Here is a 19,813-nt window from a genome sequence, read left to right on the forward strand (position 1 = left end):
CTTTTCAACCTGCCATGAAATACCCAAGTGACCGAAAGGCAGAGGATGTTCTAATGAGTGATGAAGGAAGGTACAAGAAGAGATGAGGATAACAGCCTCATAATCAACTCAATTTGTGTTGAAGTCATGAAATTTAATAGGTCAGTGCATTCCCGTTCCCTTTCCTTTTTTTGGTTGATCTCTAGTCTCATCTTAACTTGCTATTGATGGAATGTTTACACCTGCCTCCAAAAATGTATGTTGGTTAGCTCTGATTCCAAAAGACATTGGGTTTCCAGGTGGGACCTTTGAAGATGATTTGGTCACCAAGTGCAGCCCTCACGAGTGAGAAGAGAGAGGAAAGAGATCATCTTTCTCATCCATGTGAGCACTCAGCAAGAAGATGTCAATGTAGAAACCAGGAAGATGGGCCTCACCAGAAACAAAACTAGATAGCACCTTGATTTTGAACTTCCTAGAATCTTGCATTTTAGGAAATAAGTTTCTGTTGTTTAAATTATTCACTTTATTATATACTTGTACAGAAACACAGGCAAAGATCAGTGGAAACCTCTTAAAACTGAGGTACAGTGAGGTCTTTGCCCAAGTTGCTTTCTTTATAGTGTTTAATAGCTTCTTAACCATTCCTCAGGTTTCGTTAGATTATTGACTGTCTTAAAAATAGATAAAGATGGGGCTGGGAAGGTGGCTCAGTGGTAGAGCGCTTGCCTTGCATGCCTGAGGCCCTGGGTTCAATTCCTCAGCACCACATAAGCAAAAAGAAAAAAGCCGGAAGTGGTGCTGTGGCTCAAGTGGTAGGGCACTAGCCTTGAACTGAAGAGCTGAGGGACAGTGCCCAGGCCCAGAGTTCAGGCTCCACAACTGGACCAAAAAAAATAAAAAATAGATAAAGATACAGTATATAAAGATATACTGCTTTGTTAAGTGACACCTCCCTTGCATAACTACTTAAATAATAAAAAATAGATATATGTTAGAATATCTGTGCCTTCCACAGGCTTACAAGGATTTGGAATAATATAAATATAATAAGTGCTTAATAGATTCCTAACTTATTTGGTGAAGTTACCACTGAATTACTTCTGTAGAAGTGATGATTTAAACTAAGGGGAGGAGCGGGGAGGGTTCACTCTGTGATCTTGAAACATCCACTCTGAACTCATTTCTTCATCCAAAAAACTGGGAAAGAGGAATAAATCCACCTTAGAGGAATATATCTTTTAAGATCACATATTATATTCGTGAGATAAGAACTGAAGTTTAAGAGGCTAACAATATCACCACCATCATTATTATGGATAATTTATGACTTTTCTAATTTAGACAAAAACTGATGGATTTATAGCTCTGAAATGTAAATGTAGAAAATCACATTAGAACAGAAAACTTGATGTTATTCGGAGTGGTGTTTGCAGTAGTTTGTTGTATTTATTCTTAAGGTTTTGACCCAATGGTCAGAAACCTGATAGTCACAAGAAGGTCATTTACAATAAACAAAGAGTCAAAGAACTATTAAGAAGGACACAAATAGGTCAGAGAATATTTATTAATGAAACAAGTGAATATCTAAAGTAGCAAATAAACAAAAAAGCATAGTGGGTTAGCTAAAATTCTGGAATGTTGATTAAAAGTATGAATGAAAAGACCAAACCAGATGTTTTAGTCACTGTCCTGCAACACACAAAGTTGAGGAACAATATTCTCCATGCTGTCGAAGTTGGGCACCACACTTCTGCATTCCTTCAGAGCAAATTACAGCTTGCCAAGTCTTTGGATAGCAATTGCTTTCACTTGGTCAACCGAAATGACCAAACAATGAACCTTTAACACTAACCATTGATCTTGCTAATTGCATCTGCCACTATATTTGCTTCTTTGGTTTCTAGTCAGCTTTATTTGCTAACACAATTCCAATTGCTAAATGGTCAGAACACACAAAGTGACAGATTTAGTGTTTCACTGGCAATTTATGTAACGACTACAACATTGTTGTAGTAAAGTGTCGATTTATTTGTCTCACATTGTAGCATATAACCTTTTAAATGCAAGGCAAAAAAAAAAAAACTCACCTCTTTAAGATTAAATATATGACCATCTACCACTAGACCCTATGAACTAGAGTTCAGAAGACAATGGCCAAATGAGTGATGGATTTATTTTCCCTGCTGTAGCTTAAGTTGTATGTATTACCCTTTCATGTATTCTAGACTTAGTAGCTATTCTTCATTTGCATGTAACCTAGAAGAAAAATCTAAGAGATACACATTAATGACACCCATGCCTGTCACTAATAGAATCTAAAAATCAACGAGTAAAACAAGAAATGCTAGAGGGTAGGAGTCCTTATACTAAAGGGTCCATGGATAAATTATGGGGCATATTAAAATTCCCCAAATTATGTGTAAAGCTTCAGATGTAAAAATATATACTTTGGGGGAAGTAACTCTACAGGTTTCACAAAAGAACTGATGAGTCTTGAAGTCTCACAATGATGGTTTAAAAAAATTCAGCTGTAATATTAAAAAGGAGTAGAGATTTAAATATGCATGTGAATAAGGAAACAATATCAAGGGATATGAAATTTGACATGAAAGCTTCTGAATAAAATGTTATAAACAAAATGATATGAGAAGTGGTTGGTGCAATAGGCTGATTATGTTCCTCCTGCCTCCTTCAAATTCATGTTAAGTCCTAACCTCCAAATATCAGAACATAAGTATGTTTTGAGATAGAGACTTCACAGATATAATTTGTTTAAACTGCCTTGGTATAGGTGAGCCCCAATCCAGTGTGGCTGGTATACAAAGAAGAGGATGAAATTTGGAAATAAGACACCTACAGAAATGAAAGACAGTGTGTAGACACAGAGAAATCGAGCCATCAACATGGCATGGAGCAAGTACTTACTCACAACCTTCAGAAGGTACTGGTCCTTCATATAGGACGTTCAGCATTCACAATTCCACAAAAATAATTATTCCACCCTGCTCAAATTATCTTAGCACATCAGCTCTAGCAAATTAATGTAGTTGATCTCAGCTATAACAGAAAAAGTGAGAGATGACTTAAAAACAAACAATGATCTAGAGAGTTAAAAGCATGGAACTGGCCTTTAAGAACGTATGTGTTAAGGAAGGTGAAGTCCATACATTCTTCTATGTCTGCTCTGAAACCTGGCCAGTTGAACATACCACTGAAGGGATAAGCTACTAGAAATGGAGAGAAACAGGAAAAGGTGACTTATGAACAAGACCAAAAGAAAAAAAAAAAAAAGGAATAACAATTACGTTACTGGACAAAAATGGTTTTTTAAGAAGCTATTTAAAAATATGCAAGGGATCCAGCGACAGTAGCTTACACTTGCGATCCTAGATACTCAGGAGGCTGAGAGCTCAGGATCAAGGTTTGAAGCCAGCCTGGGCAGGGAAGCACATGAGACTCTTATCACTAATTAATCACAGAAAAAGCTGGAAGAAGTGCTGTGGTTCAAGTGGTAGAGCACTAGCCTTCAGCAAAAAGGTGCTCAGGGACAGTGCGCAGGCCCAGAGTTTGAGCCCCAGCACTGGCAAGAAAAATAAAAGTGCGAGGAAGAAAGGTGGAGAAATGCAGTTTTTAAAAAAATCCAATGCATATTCTATAAAATTAAGAAAAGTGAAGGATGGGGGGGGGTTGGAGGGAGGCAGGGGAGGATTCATTAGGAGATGGTGTTTGACATGCACTAAATTCATAAACTGCTGTGCTAAATAGCAACCTATGCTGAATAGCAACTTTCTGTACAACTACTTAGACAATACATGAAATAAAATAGAAAAACATGCAAGGACTTAAAGGAATGCATATATACAACTAGAACTAAATAGAAACTATTAATAAAAATTACATTATAAGAAGACCTATCTGGATTTACTCAAAATTGAAAAATTCAAGATCTGAAATGTTTACTCAATCAGCACATCACAGAATTAGATGTACTAAAAAAAAATCAGTAAACTTAAAAGACTGAATAAAATAAAGTAAGTGAACTGAAGCAAAAAGAAAAGGGAAAGTGCTAGGGAAAAAAACACACAATAAAAAGAAAAGTGATATCCAACGACCTAACATAAGTTAAGAGTTCCAAGACTAAGAGAAAAGATCTTAAAGGTCATCGAAAGGCTGCACATTACACACAGACAACAATGAGAAGATAACAATACAAGTTACACCCAGGACAACAGGGCACCTTGAAAGTGCTGGGAAGGAAAAATAATCTACCCTCGCTGTCAAAATAGACTTTTATATCCAGGAAAATTCTCCCAAACAATGAAGGCAAAAATAAAGAGATTTCAGATTAAGAAAAGCTGAATTTGTGTTCCAAAAGGCCTGTATTTTAAGGAATTCCTCAGTATGAAAGCAAATGATACCAGATGGAATCTGCAGCAAAGAATAAAGAGCACCAGAAATAATAAACACGGTATTAAATGCAAACTATTTCTTTCTTAACTGATGTGAAAGATAAGATATAAGAAAAAAACTCAGTATGATCAGAAGTTCCAACCATTAAGTTCCAATCATTTGCCCTCCCATTAGTGGGATGCAGGTAGATTAGTCTTTTCAAAGGCAAACATAAACATTGACCAACACAGACAATATGTTAGGCTGTGAAATAAGACAATGTGTTTTAAAGGATTAAGACCATGTAAATGCTGATCACAATGTAAGTTAGAAATCAGTAGCAAAAAGATTCCCAAAATTCTGAAATATGTAGACTGAAGCAAAAACAAAATAGAAGTATACCAAAAAACTTCTTAATTTCTAAATAACCAAAAAGCCAAAGAAGGAACTAAAAGAGAAATCAGCAAACATTTTAAATTGAAAGCTAATAAAAGTACACAGCTAAGGCAAGAACTAAGGAGACCATATACTTACAGAAACGCTAAAAAACAAGAGTGAGGGCTGGGAAGGTGGCTCAGTGGTAGAGCACTTGCCTTGCATGCATGAGGTCCTGGGTTCGATTCCTCAGCACCACATAAGCAAAAAGAAAAAAAAAATCTGGAAGTGGCGCTGTGGCTCAAGTGGTAGAGCGCTAGCCTTGAGCTGAAGCGCTGAGGGACAGCGCCCAGGCCCAGAGTTCAAGCCCCACGACCGGACCCAAAAAAAAAAAAAAACAAGAGTGACTGAAACTCAGTGATCTAAGCTTTCACATCAAGCAGCTCAAAAAGTCAAGCTCAAAAAGAGAAGTATGTACTCCAGAAGAGTCAGAGAAAAGGAAACCAATAAAATAATAAACTGAGAAACTCAATGAAATTACAATACTAGTTCTCTGCAGTGTAATAAAATGGAAAAATTCCTAACTGGAGGGTCAACAAGAGAAAAACAAGAAAACGCAAATGACCACTATCCTGAATAACAACAGAGGTTGTCATTACCATTACAACAGAACAACTTAAACCAACCAAAGGTCTTCTCACTCTAGAAATAAAGAAATCTGAAGAGCCCTAAATCTCTGAAATCCAATTTTTAAAACTTTACCACAAACATAAGACTCAAATGGCTTCAATTGATGAGTTATTTCAAACATTTAAAGAAGAAAACATACAAAATTTTGTAAAATCAGAATATTCCTGCAAGAGAAACAGGAAGCCTTTCTCTTTTTCTATTTCTTTCTATTTCTTCCTATTTTAACTATGAAATTCTTGATAAAACTTCTAAAAAAAAAAAAAAAAACTCCAGACAAGTACCTCTCAGGAAAAAAAGTGGAAACATTTTTAAATATTTGTAAATCAAAAGTGGAGACATAGAAAAAGGGAAATATTTTTTTAAACCCACATGATGCCCAACAAATAAAAAAAAAAAAGTATTTCTTCTTCTTGCTGGAAAGAATTAAGTCTGTTTTATTGATCACTGTCCTCAAAACCCAGCAGGTAATAGAAATACGTTCTATATAGAAGTGATAGGGGAACAGATAGGGTTGGACAACAGAAGGGCTGTTTTTCCTAAACAGGAACTATAAAAGGCCACAGAGGTATTAATGAGGCCTGTTCAAATCATTTAACAGATGCAAAGTAGGAGCAAGTTCAGGAGTCTTTACTAACATGAGAAAACAGTCTCGTGCCTACGACTTGACACAAGAACAAATAGCACAGCTGGGTGTTCTCATGCAGTAGAAAGCCTTGGTAACTAAAAACTATTCTGGAAAGATCATAATGAGCAAACTTATTTTATTTCATTTTTTGTTGGTTTGGGGCTTGATCTCTAGGCCTGGGCAGCGGTCCCTGAGCTCTTCAATTCAAGGTGAGCACTCTACCAAAAGTCTCATGGACCTTCCTGCCCAGGTTAGCTTTGAATCGCAATCCTCAGATCTCAGCCTCCTCAGTAGCTAAGATTACAGGTGTTAGCCACTGGCACCCAGGTATGAACAAAATTTTTTAAGAAGTCAATCTGTGAGGAAATAGATCTTGCTTGGGCATAGTATAGTAGTTTCTGGCATGGACAACATAGACCTCCTCCAATTGTACCCCTTTCACGGCTTGAAAAAAAAAAAAAAAAGCAACTGGATCATACACAGTCTGATTCAGTGTAGCATTTATTTTTTTATATGGAATTAGAATATCCCATAATAGTCAGGTGATCCTTCAAAAGGTGACAGGTACTCTATAAACGTAAAATGTTGTATATGTATTCAGGTGGCAAGTACTATGTTCAACAACATGCCTTTAGAATAACAGACATTGAACCTGGAATCTAAGCATTGCTGAAATCTCTCCCAGGTCAGGAGCCCATTTAATGCCCTGTTAAATCACGGGATGTCCACTGTAAACAGTGGCGTGCCTTAGCGGCTGGCACTAACACAAATTGATGCGTGTGTTCAATCACACTGCAGCTGACACTGAGCTCCCCGAAATTTATACTATGAATGGAAGTGCTTTATACATTGCAACTTCCCCCCACTTTTAAGGTAATAACTCACCAGGTGGAAATGTAACTCACTAAAGCACCTTTAAAACCTCCATGCTTAAAGCATTTTCTGAGGCTAGTGATTCCCTGAAATAAAATATACAAAGCAGAACTTGTTCAAAAATATCGTGCAGGAGACTTGAAGAAATCATGTTCCGATTATTAAATAAGACATGGGAATCAAAAGATGGGAGAGTGGTTAGTTGTGAAGTTAAGGCTAAAGAAATACTACCACAGAAATAAAGTGTAAAAAAACAAAACAAAACAAAACAAAGCAGGTGACATAATGCAAGTCAAAATTCAAAGTTGGAGGATTAAGTATAAAAGATGATTTTGTAAACTGATATCTTGTATAATCATTGAAGTGATTACATAGTTCTATCTAATTTAACAGTAGCCTCAACCACCTGAATGATCAAGTGACACATTCTGTTTTGTACATGGATAAATGGTATAGTTAACAGTTTATGAATTATTCCAAACTAAAAAGGACAAAAAAATATTCAGGCTGCTGGTCTAACTCCTTTGTGTTCTAAGCAAGGGGAGGAAGGTCCCAACTTGTCAGGACTGTTGGAAGTTCAAATAAATGCCCTATAAAATGCCTAAGGGGGCAGGTGCTGGTGGCTCATACCTGTAATCCTAACGATTCAGAAGGTGAGATATGAGGATTGTGGTCCAAAACCAATCCAGGCAGACAAATCTAAGAGACTCATCTCTTAAGTAACCAGCAAAACCCCAGAAGTGGAGGTGTGGCTCAATTGGAAGAGTACCAGCCTTGAGAAAAAGGACCTAGCAAATATGAAGTCCTGAATTCAAGCCACAGTAGCAGCACTAAATAAAATGAATGAACAAATGCCTAATGAGACAGTTTATGTATTCAATTTAAAAAATAGCCGTTATCTTTTACATTCTTTTAGTTTCTTTGGCTCCCCAACGAAAAATGAAAACAAGAGAAGGAAGTAAGAAAATACTTCACCGAGAAATGACATCAACATACACATCAGGGCTTAGGGATCTCTCTCTAGTCCGTCTTCCTTGCTCATCTCAGAAACCTGCCAGGCTCTTCCACCATGCCCGTGTCTCTCGGGGCTTCTCCCGCAGGCTTCTGCCAATGCATCAGGGCCAGGATCAGTCCCCAGCCTCTCTACAGGACCCAGAGAAGAGAACTGCTAAAAGTGATGCTAACAGAGTTAAGAGCAGGAGTCAGCGGGGTGCAGCCCCCTGTGGAGCCAATGCTTCCTCAATGAAAGGCACCGCCTTCCTTAGAAGATGGAGTCCAGATAGTTAAACAGGATTGGCAAATGTCAGAGTGAACACGATCCCAAGAGTGGCAGTGGGTGGGGCAGGAGAAAGCGTGTGGGATGTGGGTGAGTGGACCAGACTAGCAGAACTGCCATCAACGTCTCCCCTGACATCCTGCACATTTTCTACAAGGGCGTGTGGAACAAGCTCTGCTTAGCACACGATTTTAACCTCCATCTAGACCACCCCCACGACACCCTTCCACAAACTAAATCTCCCCCAAAGTATTCAGTGAAGAACAGACGAATTATACTGTCATACTTTCCTAGGTTCGAAATTACTCTTTACCAGGGACTAGGAAGTGGAGGGAGGGGGATTGTGAGTTCGAGGCCAGCAAAAGGCTTCATAGGTAAGCTGAAGACTAGTCGAGTACGTAGTGAGATCTGGTCCGAGAAAATAAAAATAGATAAGAAGCAAAAAAAAAAAAATCAAATTATATAAAACTCACTATGACCTTGGGATGTGAACTCTACCATTTCAATTGACCGGATTTGATTAGGAATATTAAACAGTGAGAGGATGATTCTGGTGAACTAGGAAAAGGGCCAGCTGTTACTCAGACCTGCACTGCACGTCACCACCTGCAGAGACAGAGACTGACTGAGCCTTGTCAGGCCAGCGTCACCTGATACACTGTCTCACTTGGACTTCATCACATGAAGAAAAGCAGAAAATAACAACTGCAGTAGCACTATTTCTCAAGGGAACTGGACAGAGCAGGAGTCCCCTCTTCTTTCCATTTAACTAGCAGGATTTGGACAGAGAATACCAATTCAGATAGCAATATAAAGCTGCCTTGAGTTACCCCCGGAAATTACCCAGACTGAAGAACAACGAACGTGTTGGCTTATTTACTATGTTCCCTGATTACTCTAGAGCAGATTGATAACTGTCATTACCTCTTTTCTCAAAGAAAAAGTTATGATGTTTTCATGGGACAATGAGCAAGTTTGCCTAGTTCTAGAACAGACTTCACTTTTGGATATGCAATGCCTTTAATTTATAACAACATAAGGAAAACTTGGGAGATTGCCTTTGTTTTAACTTGAAGTAAATGACCACTGTGTAAACAAGTGATAAAAATAAGGGGAAGGGAAAAATTAAAGTGGTATGTTGGCTGGGTATAAACCTAGCTGTAATCCTAGCTGCCCTGGAGGCTGAGATCTGAGGATTGCAGTTCCAAGCCAGTCTGGGCAAAAAACTCCCTGTAACTCTTATCTCCAATTAACCACCAAAAAACTGGAAGTGGTGCTGTGGTTCAAGTGGTAGAGCACCAGCCTTGAGCATAAAGAGGCTCATAGACAGCACCTAGGCCCTAAGTTCAAGCCCTACAACCAACAAAACTAAATAAATAAAAGCAGTGTTTTGGCTCTCTTTATCCTCCTTCACCCTCTCCCTTTGCCCTCCTGCTTGTACCATCCATTTTTATCCTGTTACCAGCATTAAGCTAGCTCCCCCCAGATATGTGAAGCAAAATATACATCAGCATAGGTTGAAGCAGAGAGAGTTCTGGCATCTACAACGCCTTCCTTTGCTTCAGACCTGGCTGAGCAATGAATGCAACTTTTTCTTCCAGTGGAAATACTTCGTGACCAATGCAGAGAAAGGTTCTAGGATTTCTAGAAGCCATGGAGCCAGACAGGAGTCACCAAAACCATGCAGAAACCATGTAGAACACTTAGGAAAAAGAGCTGTGCAAAAACATACAAAACATCATTCACAAAACAATTTTGGAGTGGGAGAACAGCAAAGTGAAACAGAGCTGCATAGATGTGACCCTTCTTCTCCCTCGTGCCATTAATTCTGGGGCTGCTTCCCCTTCCTGAGAGAGGATATGGTAAAACATATTCCTTCCTCTTCTTCAAATGCAGGCCTTTGCAGTCAGAAGAGCAAACATCAGGAAACAAACAATGAATGCTGGAGAGGATACAGGAAAAAGGAACCCTTGTACATACTAGAAATGTAAACTAGTACAAACACTATGGAAATTAGTATGGAAGATTCTCAAAAAAAAAAACCCAGCTAAAAATAGAACTAGTATATAAGATCTTGCTACCCTACTCATGAGGAAATACCTGAAGAAGCATAAGTCAGCATATAACAGAAGATATCTGCAAACCAGGTTTACTCAGAACTATTTACAATCGTTAAGATAGGAAACTAGCTAACGATCCATGTCCGTGTAAAGAAAATGGAGTATATAGACACAATGGTGCATTACTTAGTCATAAAGAAGGACTAAATTATGTCATATGCAGGAAAATGGATGGAACTTGACAGTATCCTATTAAGTGTAATAAGCCAGATGCAGAAACAGAAATGCTACATGTTTTCTCTTTTATCTAGAAACTAGAGTTAAAAAAAAAATTCTCTGGACTTCTGATCCCAACAACCAAGCTACAGGATATAGAAGAAAAAAAACGGAGGTAAAAACTTTCATTCATACCATGAATTGGGGTGACTGCTTCTCTTACAGACTATTGCTTCCCAAAACCCCACGCCAATGAGAATGCTGTCCTCCAGGACAAGCGTGAGTCACAGGAGACTATGGACCATGGACACTGTGCTTGATGACTTCTGTACCAGATAGAGTAGCTCTAGGCAGAAGGCAAACATTGGCCTTGGCCTTCCTGGCACCTTACCACACATATTCACTTCATCAACTCACTCAGTAACTTTTCTTTGAGCCTCTATTACCTGCCGGACATGCAGTAGGTCCTGAGGATATAACAAGGAACAGGACAGAAATAACCCTGCACACAGGGTTGATCACGGCTGGCTTTTTCAAAAGCACCAAAGCATCAGATGCATTTGAAGAACTGCTTTCTCAAGGACATGTGCGTTCAATGCAATGTGGTTACATTATAGTATTTTGTTGCAGAAAAGCAAACAAGAGCAGTTTGTGCAAATAGCATGGGTTCCAAGGATTCGAGGGCAGAGAGGCAGGGGAACAGCTAAATGACTTCATGAGCCTTGTGAGGTAGGGGATCCCCAACTCAGCAACGGAATTACTGGTGGGAAGACTCTCTGTGGGCGGGAGGAGCGACATCTACCAGAACCACGTTCTTGGCCACACAGGGAACTGAGGGTCAGCCACCAGCAACAGGATGGAAGAATTTCCAGCAAGAACTTGCTGGAACAATTCTCCCTGTAGGAGAGAACTGAGTTCATGACTCAAAAAGACAATTTCAAATATTTGTCACAAAAACTAGTTAGTAAAACTTTCAGAGGGGAAAGGGGAGGCAAAAAATTATATATATATATATATATATATATATATGTATATATGTGTGTGTATATATACAGGTTAATATAGAATGATGCTCTTATGTAAGTTATTAACAATCTAATCAGAACTCAGAAAGCAACCAAGCATGGTGGTACACGGCTGCAATCCCAGCTCTCAGAAGCCTGAGGTAGGACCAGCATAGGAGGCAGAGAGGCAGAGAGGCAAGAGGAATGGGAATGGAGGAATCCAATGAACCCCATAGATAAGATCATGACTACTAATCTCTTGTTTTCTCACTACTTCCTGCAGGGAGGGGCCCTGCTTCCCCAGCCTTTTCTAGGATGCTGTACACTAGAGCTGCAGAACATACAATCAGGATGGCGCAAATCCTTAACAGCGGGACTCTAGCCAATGCTTTTCAGAACAATCAAGAGTTCAGTGCCTGGGAAGACAGTATTTGCTGCCCAGAGTTGTTGCACTGGGAAAAATGAATACTAATAAAACCCAGAACTGAGATCATTTGCCAGTACTGTACCTAATTCTGGGGGTAGAACTGTCAGGCGGTTCCCCTGAATGTGGAGCTCTTTAAGCTGGGTCAGCTCCCCGATTTCCTTTGGCAGTGAGATTAGGTCGTTATCCCGAAGGCTGAGCTAAGGATAAGAAAACAAGGACTTGTCAAAAACAATTTTCTCCTAAAGAGGTGCTCAACGGGATCCACTTGCCCCCATCCTCTCTTCTGCCCTTTCTCTCTCTGAGGCACAATCTCTACAATTTATTTTACGAGTGTCTCCGGCTAAACAAGAAACAGGATCAAGAGTAGTGGTTCATTCTTGCAAAACAAACCTTACTCCTGCTCAAATTGACTTGATTCGACTCCTACAGGGGCTGCAGGAGTGAATTGATTTTCTAAGAATTTAGATAAATTACTTACTATCTGCAACTTCGTGAGCTTCCCGATATCTGGAGGCAGGATTTCAAAATCGTTGTCACTTAGATAGAGTGCACGCAGGGTGGCTGCAAATTAAACAGCAATATATAAACAGAGTGGCACAGAACCCAACCGTTTTGAGGTCTGATCAATACGAAAGAGTCAGCATTGATAAATAACCTGGACCTGGCGAGAAATCGGTGACATACCTGGGGCTTACTATAATAACAAGCAGGTCAAACTTAGATTTACTGGCTGATTGTGTGGCTGGTGTGTCCAAGGAAAACATCTTTATCCAAGAGGACTGACACAATTAGCAAGGGTGCCCACCGGCATTTTTTTGGCACAGTTGTGATGTGTTTTCAGAAAAGACAGCTATTTTTCTCGATTACTTCCAGTTCATATTCATGACTTTTGGCATCCAGACTAAAACAACACAGAGCCGCTGTGACGTTGACATCAATCCATTGAACAAAAGGGCCCTTTCCTAGAAGCAGAAGCAATGCTCAAAACACAACGATGCTCAAAATAAATAAATATTTTGAGGGTTTGTCAGTGATGGAAGCCATAAGCACAGTCCATCACTCTCCTAATCACCCTACGTACTGTTACTTACTTCTACAAGCCGTCATGACCAACGTGATATGAAGACAAAGGGGAGAAAACAGTAGAGTTAAGAGAGTAAAGCCAAAATTAAACAGAATACCAGGAATTCCTTTGTTTCCACTATTCAACATGCAGGAGGGAAGCCATACTCCTGAAGCAAAAATTATTTGTCCTGAACAACAACAAAAGGTGGGAGATTAGGACTGGAGTGTGGCTCAAGTGCAGAACACTTGCCTAGAAAGTACAAAGCCTTGAGTTCAAACCCCAGTCCTGCATGTGTAGAACAGTGAAGCTTATGGAGATTGCTTGGGGAAAGGAGACGAGATGAGAGGCACTGGAAGAGGAGGTAAGTCTGATCAAGGAATATCATACACATATGTGGACGTGTACAAATGAACCTCTCTTATAATGCTAGTTAATGTGAATAAAAAATGTAAAAATAAATTTTATTTTTTTAACTTTATTTTATTGTGAAAATACCGTACAGAGGGGTTACAATAAAAATGAATTCTAAAACCTAGTATTTCAGAAATAAACAAAAAGACAGGGGACTATAAATAGTTGTGTAGTTTTTTAAATTACAAGTATTTAATTTCATTCCTATATTTTAAATTTCAATAAAACTATAAGCTAATACATATAGCAACCCCCCCCCAAAAAAATCATTAGAGTTACTTTCAGGTATTTGAGAAAGTCTAGAAAAGGCAGTGTACATAGGCTAAAAAATAAGATTATAGAGGTTAGCTCAGAATATTCATACTTCCTGAATGCCACAGAAATCACTGTTTGGAGAAGCAGAATATTCATTTCAGGGACGTAACCTTTTCATGAACATTTCAGAGTTCTCAGAAAGCAGTTTTTCCTAATATTTAGAAGTACCTGCTGCCAGAGGCTTATTTGCATATGAAAATATGCATCTAGGACTAACAATTTCTTAATGTTTGTCTATATACTGGACAAAATGACCACATCAATAAGTGCACTTTCTTAAAGGCTTAAAACACAAATTCTGGCTGGAATTACTTAAAATCCTGTTGGCAACTTATTAATGGAGAGAATGATTTCTTTTTTCTTGCTTTTCTTTGGCATACTCCTTTAAAAAATAAAAAAAAAATCAAGTTTCTTAGCTAAAGGTGAGATTTTTACCTCATTTGGGAAGAAAACCTCTCTTAGAAAGTTAATATGACATTACTAAGACCACTTCTGCCCAGCAGTGTCAGAAAACTATATATCAAGTATAAATACTGCTGAGCTATGAAGGAATATTCAAAAGGAATCTATGAAGAACAAAATATAAATGCCTAATAATTTCTCTTAAAGAGTTTGGGCCCTGGCAAATAAATTTCTTTCTATGAGAACTCAAAGTAGCATGTGAAGGAGATTTATACAATTAAGCAGTTTCTTACTAAGGTAGAAGAAGTTTCCAGGGAGAGATTGTTCATTCAAGTTGTTGTAAGTCAAATCCAGGACCTCAAGAGCTGGAAGAGAGCCAAATCCTCGAGGCAGGGTGTTCAGCCTGTTCATGCTATTGGGGGAAGACAGAAGCCATACACAAGTCATCACACAAAAGGAGTTAATACAGAATTCTGAGTGTTCACCCTAAATACTATTTGACAGGCAGAGAGCCTAAGAGAGCTGTGATTCCACATTTGCTTTATGTTATTTTACTCATTTGTTTATTTCTTCAACAAGTAAAAATTATATAGACTAAAAGTGTATCTATAGCATGAGTGTGTGTGTGTGTGTGTGTGTGTGTGTGTGTGCGCGCGCGCGCGTGCGCCAGTTCTGGGGCTTGAATTCAGGGCCTGGATGCTTTACGATTAGCTTCACAGTTCAAGGCTAGGTTGAGCCACAGTTCCACTTTTGGCTTTATTTGGGTGATTACCTGGAGGTAAAAGTCTAATAGACTGTCCTGATCAAGCTGGTTTGAAACTACAATCCTCAGATATCAGCCTCCAGAGAAGCTGGGATCACAAGCTTGGGCAACTGGCACTTGACTTCTTAGAATGTTTCAATAGACATATGCAATGTATAACATTTAAATTGAGCTGTACAGCATGTATATAAATTCACTTTTTTCTGCAGTTAGATAATTTTTAAAAATCTACTGTCTTAGCAAGTTTCAAATGTACTATATCTCGCTACTAACTGTAGTCACCATGATTTCTAAGAGAGCTATGACTCGCTCTTGTCTAACTGGAATTTTGCATCTTTTTAAATTACATCTCCCACTCCTCCACCCACCTGGCCACTTTTCTCTACTTCTGTGAGCTTAGTTTATTTACACCCCCCCCATATAAATGAGATCATGTAGTATGTCTTACTCACTCCAAGAGTTTTAGTGAGAGATTCTCTATGTTTGTAAAATATTTGAACAAAAAAACCCTCTTTAATTGTCATATTTTCTAATGCACTTCAATGGCTATTTTCCATAGAAAAAAATAATAAGTTGACAGATATTGGAGAGTAGGAGACCATGACAGTAAAAAACAAAAAACAACAACAACAAAAAATTCTAGTCATTAATTCCTCTAACAAACAATTCTGTCCACTCCTACCAATCAACCAATCAGGCTCACAAGACATGACCAATCAACTAATCAGGTCTCTCAAGATGTGACCTATAGCAGAAGGTAGTAGACTTCCATCTCTTGGCTAGAAAAAGTCCCAGGTAGATTTCACAGCAGACTTCACTCCCTGAGCAGTCATGGTGAAACTCATAAGGGCTCATACTACCCAGGATTCTCCATTAAGCTATGTATTTCATTTTTTTCAGTAAGTGTTCACATGGTGAACACTAGCAATAAGTTTGGTTGAAAGGTAGATCCAAAGAGTAGGGCATGGTACTCTACAGAGAAAATTATTCTGAAAATTGTTGATGTCCCAACATTTGGAAAATACCTTTATGGCATGAACTATATCTTAAGAATTATGAACATAACAAAACTTTCTTTTGTTTATGCAGATGACCTAAAATTCTTCTAGGTCATCAGACTCAACATTGAATACTCCATGTACTTAGAAACACACTCTGGCTGTGTATACCTTTTGGAATGGGAATACGTGTGGCTTAACTCCTCTGCTTTCTTTTTATGCTGACTCTTGAAGGAACCCACCTCACAACTGGCCTCACCTTGACTTGCCTTTGTGTCCATGTATAATTCCTTATGGCATTCGAGGACAGAAATGCCTTTATTGAAGCTCATTTTAATTCTTTTCCCAAAGAGCTCAAAATTGGGTTCAAACTTTGACAACTCCAGTTACGAGTCTACATAATTAAATACAAGAAGCTTTCCCTAATCAATAAAGCCCTGACAGCCAAAATGCAAACCACTGCAATGAAGATCAGGAAGGAAACTAATACGTTTCACAAGTTTACATTTGTCCTCAACACTTCACTTCCCAACTGAGCAAACCCTGAGCTTATTATCCTCGTCCCAAACTTGGCTTCACGTTTCTATTTTAGCTGCCCAACATGAAAATCCAGGTGTCATCCCATGCCATCCATTACTGTCTTGTTACTTTTTCTTTTTCTTTTCCTTTTATGGCCCCATGCTTAAGGCCTTCACCCTAACTTTTCCACTTTTGGTCTCTACCAACACAATGATGACGACCATAATAGCTAATGCCTTGCCTTTCTTATCCCAAACCAAATGAAATAGATCTATTACATTAATAAATGAACAAACTGACAGGATGAATATATGTCAATATGTAATTTTACCTTCTTACATATCAATTTAAACATAAGACTTTGATAAACTTCCAAACTAAGACAACCATGTAGATGCTTTCTCTTCTGCTTTTCTAAATAGGGATATAATACTCTAGTCAGCAAAGCAAAAACTCTCCCATTTGCTGAGGTCATTCCCTCCTCTCCCTGCTTGCTCTCACACAATAGGAAAAGAATATTCTGGGACCTTGCCAGAGAGTTTCAATATAAAAATGTATGGAATTGTAACCTCTTTGTACAACTACTTAATAATAAGGTTTTTTTAAGTATATTGCTATCACTTTCACTATAAATACAGTTGAGGTCATTGGTTAGGCCGCAATAGAAAACTGGTAAACTATACAAAAAAAAAAAAGGCTGAACCAAACTCCTAGTAAAAAATGCATGAAGCAAGAGTCATCTCATGGATGATAGCTGTTTTCATGAGTGCTTTCTATTAAAGTGATAAATACCTGGCCAGCTTCTATTACCAGTCCTTGTAGAGTGTAAACTTAAGTAACGCATGAAGTAGCCACCATGTAGTCAATACATTACTTTACCCAGAGAAGAAGGCACGCATGGGCAATCCCATCCACCACAGTGAAGATGGAATTCAGAAGCAGCAGTTCTGGGTGGCCTCTACAGAATCTAATGGCAAACATGTCAACCCAAACCAATGGGTTCTCTCCCTCCCCCAGAAGCTGACCTCAGAGGTCATCAGAAGCCAGTCACACAGACATATAACCAGCCGCGTGGCTTCTTCTCTGTGCAATAGACCACAAAGTCTGCTCTTCAAATGCTTGCTTGAGGACTTCGGAAACCACAAAGCAATATATGAATCCAAGCTATAATTAGTATTTACTGCTACCTGGTTCTTCAGCCTCTGCCGAAATGGCAATCCTCTCTCTTCACCTTTCCATAAGGAAAAAAAAAAGAGTACAACTTCCCTACAATCTAGAATTACTAGATTGTAGTCATTTTAATGGAAGTGTTAGGGAATATACAATGTCTAAGAAGAAAACATTTTATAAATGATTTCTACTTAATACATTTTACCATTTATCTGAACAGATAATGCTAGGCAAGTAAGTCCCTTCTTGATGGACATAACTGGAATAAAATTTTATTAGAAACAACACAGTAAAACACACAGACACACCAAAAACCTCCCTTTATTGCCCTAACAATTAGCTTCTCAATTAGTTCTCAAATAGATAATGTAACAGAGGCCACTGAAAGAAAATATTAAAACAATAAACCTCTTTTTTAAAAAAAACAACCAAAAGAACTACCCAAAACATAAAAAGAAATGAGAAATCCACTTCTCCCATGAAGTAATATGAATGGTGCCTCTGCCTTGCCCACACCGTGAGCTCTGCCACTGGCCCTGGCTTCCTACGCCCTCCTCTGGTACTCACCCAAGGTTTAGGTGTTTGAGTTTCTGAAGGCTGCTGATCTGTGTGGGCAGCTCCTCAATCTGGTTATTAAAGAAGTTGAGCACCTCCAAATTCTTCAGTTCTGCTATGTTTGGGGGCACAGCTATGGGGAAGAAAAATGCCAACTGTAAATTCAGGAGGTCACAACACCTTGCAAGAGGGGCTAGTAGCACATTTTGTTTCCATTTCAGATGAGAAGTGGAACTCCAATATGAGATCACCTAATTCACATGAGTGTCCTATTTGGGTCTTGTACATTTTTGCTTGTGTCTGCTGGTACTAGGCCTTGTGTTCTCACTTAGCTTTTTCACTCAAGGCTGGTGCTTTACCACTTGAGCCACATCTCTATTTCTGGCTCTGTGCTGCTTAACTTGAAATAAAGAGTCTTGTAGAGTTTATTTCTTGATTTGGCTTCTAACCTTGCCTCAGATCTCAGCCTCCTGAATAGCTAGGATTATAAGCATGAGCCACTGGTACCCAGCAGTTGTACAATTTTTGTACATAGTAACTCTCCACCAATTAGGTAAAAGTCCTTGTCATAGTTTGCATCAGAGGGACAGAGAGGTGGGACGCAGGGGGACAAAGAGGAATTTCTCTATCAGAAACAGCCTGTAAGCAAACAGTACAGAGTGCATGCTTTCCATGATCAGATAGTTAATAAGTGCAATCACTGCCTTCTTTTACTTCCTTGCATCTTCACCAGAAGAAAAACAGCAAACCCAGATTTCTGCCTAAATGAGGGTATCATCAGACTTCTTAAATCAGTCTACACATGAAGAGCTAGCCTTCTTTAGCATTGTACTAAATCACAATTTATGCTCAGCTGTAAATGAGAAGATATTTAACCTATCTAGTTTCTGACTCTGGCCTCTGAACTAATTTGCCTTGATCGATACAGATGCAAACACTCTCTCTCTCTCTCCCTCTCTCTCTCTCTCTCTCTCCCTCTCTCTCTCTCTCCTCTCTCTCTCTCTCTCTCTCTCTCTCTCTCTCTCTCTCTCTCTCTCTCTCTCTCTCACACACACACACACACACACACACACAGGTTACATCAGATTAACAACTGCTCAATACACTGTTATTATATAGAAACACAAAAAACCAACTCACTAACATGCTATGATTAGTGGTATGCAGATCAAAGGTGAAAATAGTCCTCTAAGCTGGTAGTACAAGGGTTTTCCCTACCTATAGCGAATGACTGCAAACACAAAATTAAAAACCAAAGGCATCATCACTTCAAAAGTACAGTAGGAGCTGGGCTCCCGTGGCTCATGCTTGTGATCCTAACTATTCAGGAGGCTGAGATCTGAGGATTTTGGTTTGAAGACAGTCTGAGCAAGAAAGTTAATCTCCAATTAACTCCCTCAAAAGCTGGGAATGGAGCTGTAGCTCAAGTAGTGGTAGAGCACTAAACCTGAGCAAAAAAATAACCTCTAGGACAGCACCCAGGTTCTGAGTTCAAGCCCCAGAACCAGCACTAAAAAAATAAATAAAAAAAATAAAATAAAATAATGGAGTAGGCTTTCAAAATCTGTAGTTCCGGAGCTGGGAAGATGGCTCAGTGGTAGAGCGCTTGCCTTGCATGCCTGAGGCCCTGGGTTCGATTCCTCAGCACCACATAAGCAAAAAGAAAAAAGCCGGAAGTGGCGCTGTGGCTCAAGTGG

At 39.0% G+C, this 19,813-nt stretch overlaps 1 protein-coding gene across 1 annotated transcript in view; it reads right to left on the bottom strand.

Annotated features, from left to right (window-relative positions):
• Rsu1 (Ras suppressor protein 1) overlaps window positions 1–19,813 on the bottom strand; it is a 165,605-nt gene that overhangs the window by 109,074 nt on the left and 36,718 nt on the right. Inside the window, exons 4-7 of the mRNA XM_069990435.1 lie at window positions 18,129–18,249; window positions 14,405–14,523; window positions 12,396–12,478; window positions 12,000–12,114 (exon numbers count right to left, since the gene is read on the bottom strand). Coding sequence (XP_069846536.1) covers window positions 12,000–12,114; window positions 12,396–12,478; window positions 14,405–14,523; window positions 18,129–18,249 — 438 coding nt within the window. The remainder of the gene's footprint in view (window positions 1–11,999; window positions 12,115–12,395; window positions 12,479–14,404; window positions 14,524–18,128; window positions 18,250–19,813) is intronic.

This window comes from Dipodomys merriami, unplaced genomic scaffold (assembly GCF_024711535.1).
Source record: "Dipodomys merriami isolate MVZ:Mamm:240054 unplaced genomic scaffold, mDipMer1.0.p SCAF_4, whole genome shotgun sequence".
Classification (NCBI taxonomy): domain Eukaryota; kingdom Metazoa; phylum Chordata; class Mammalia; order Rodentia; family Heteromyidae; genus Dipodomys; species Dipodomys merriami.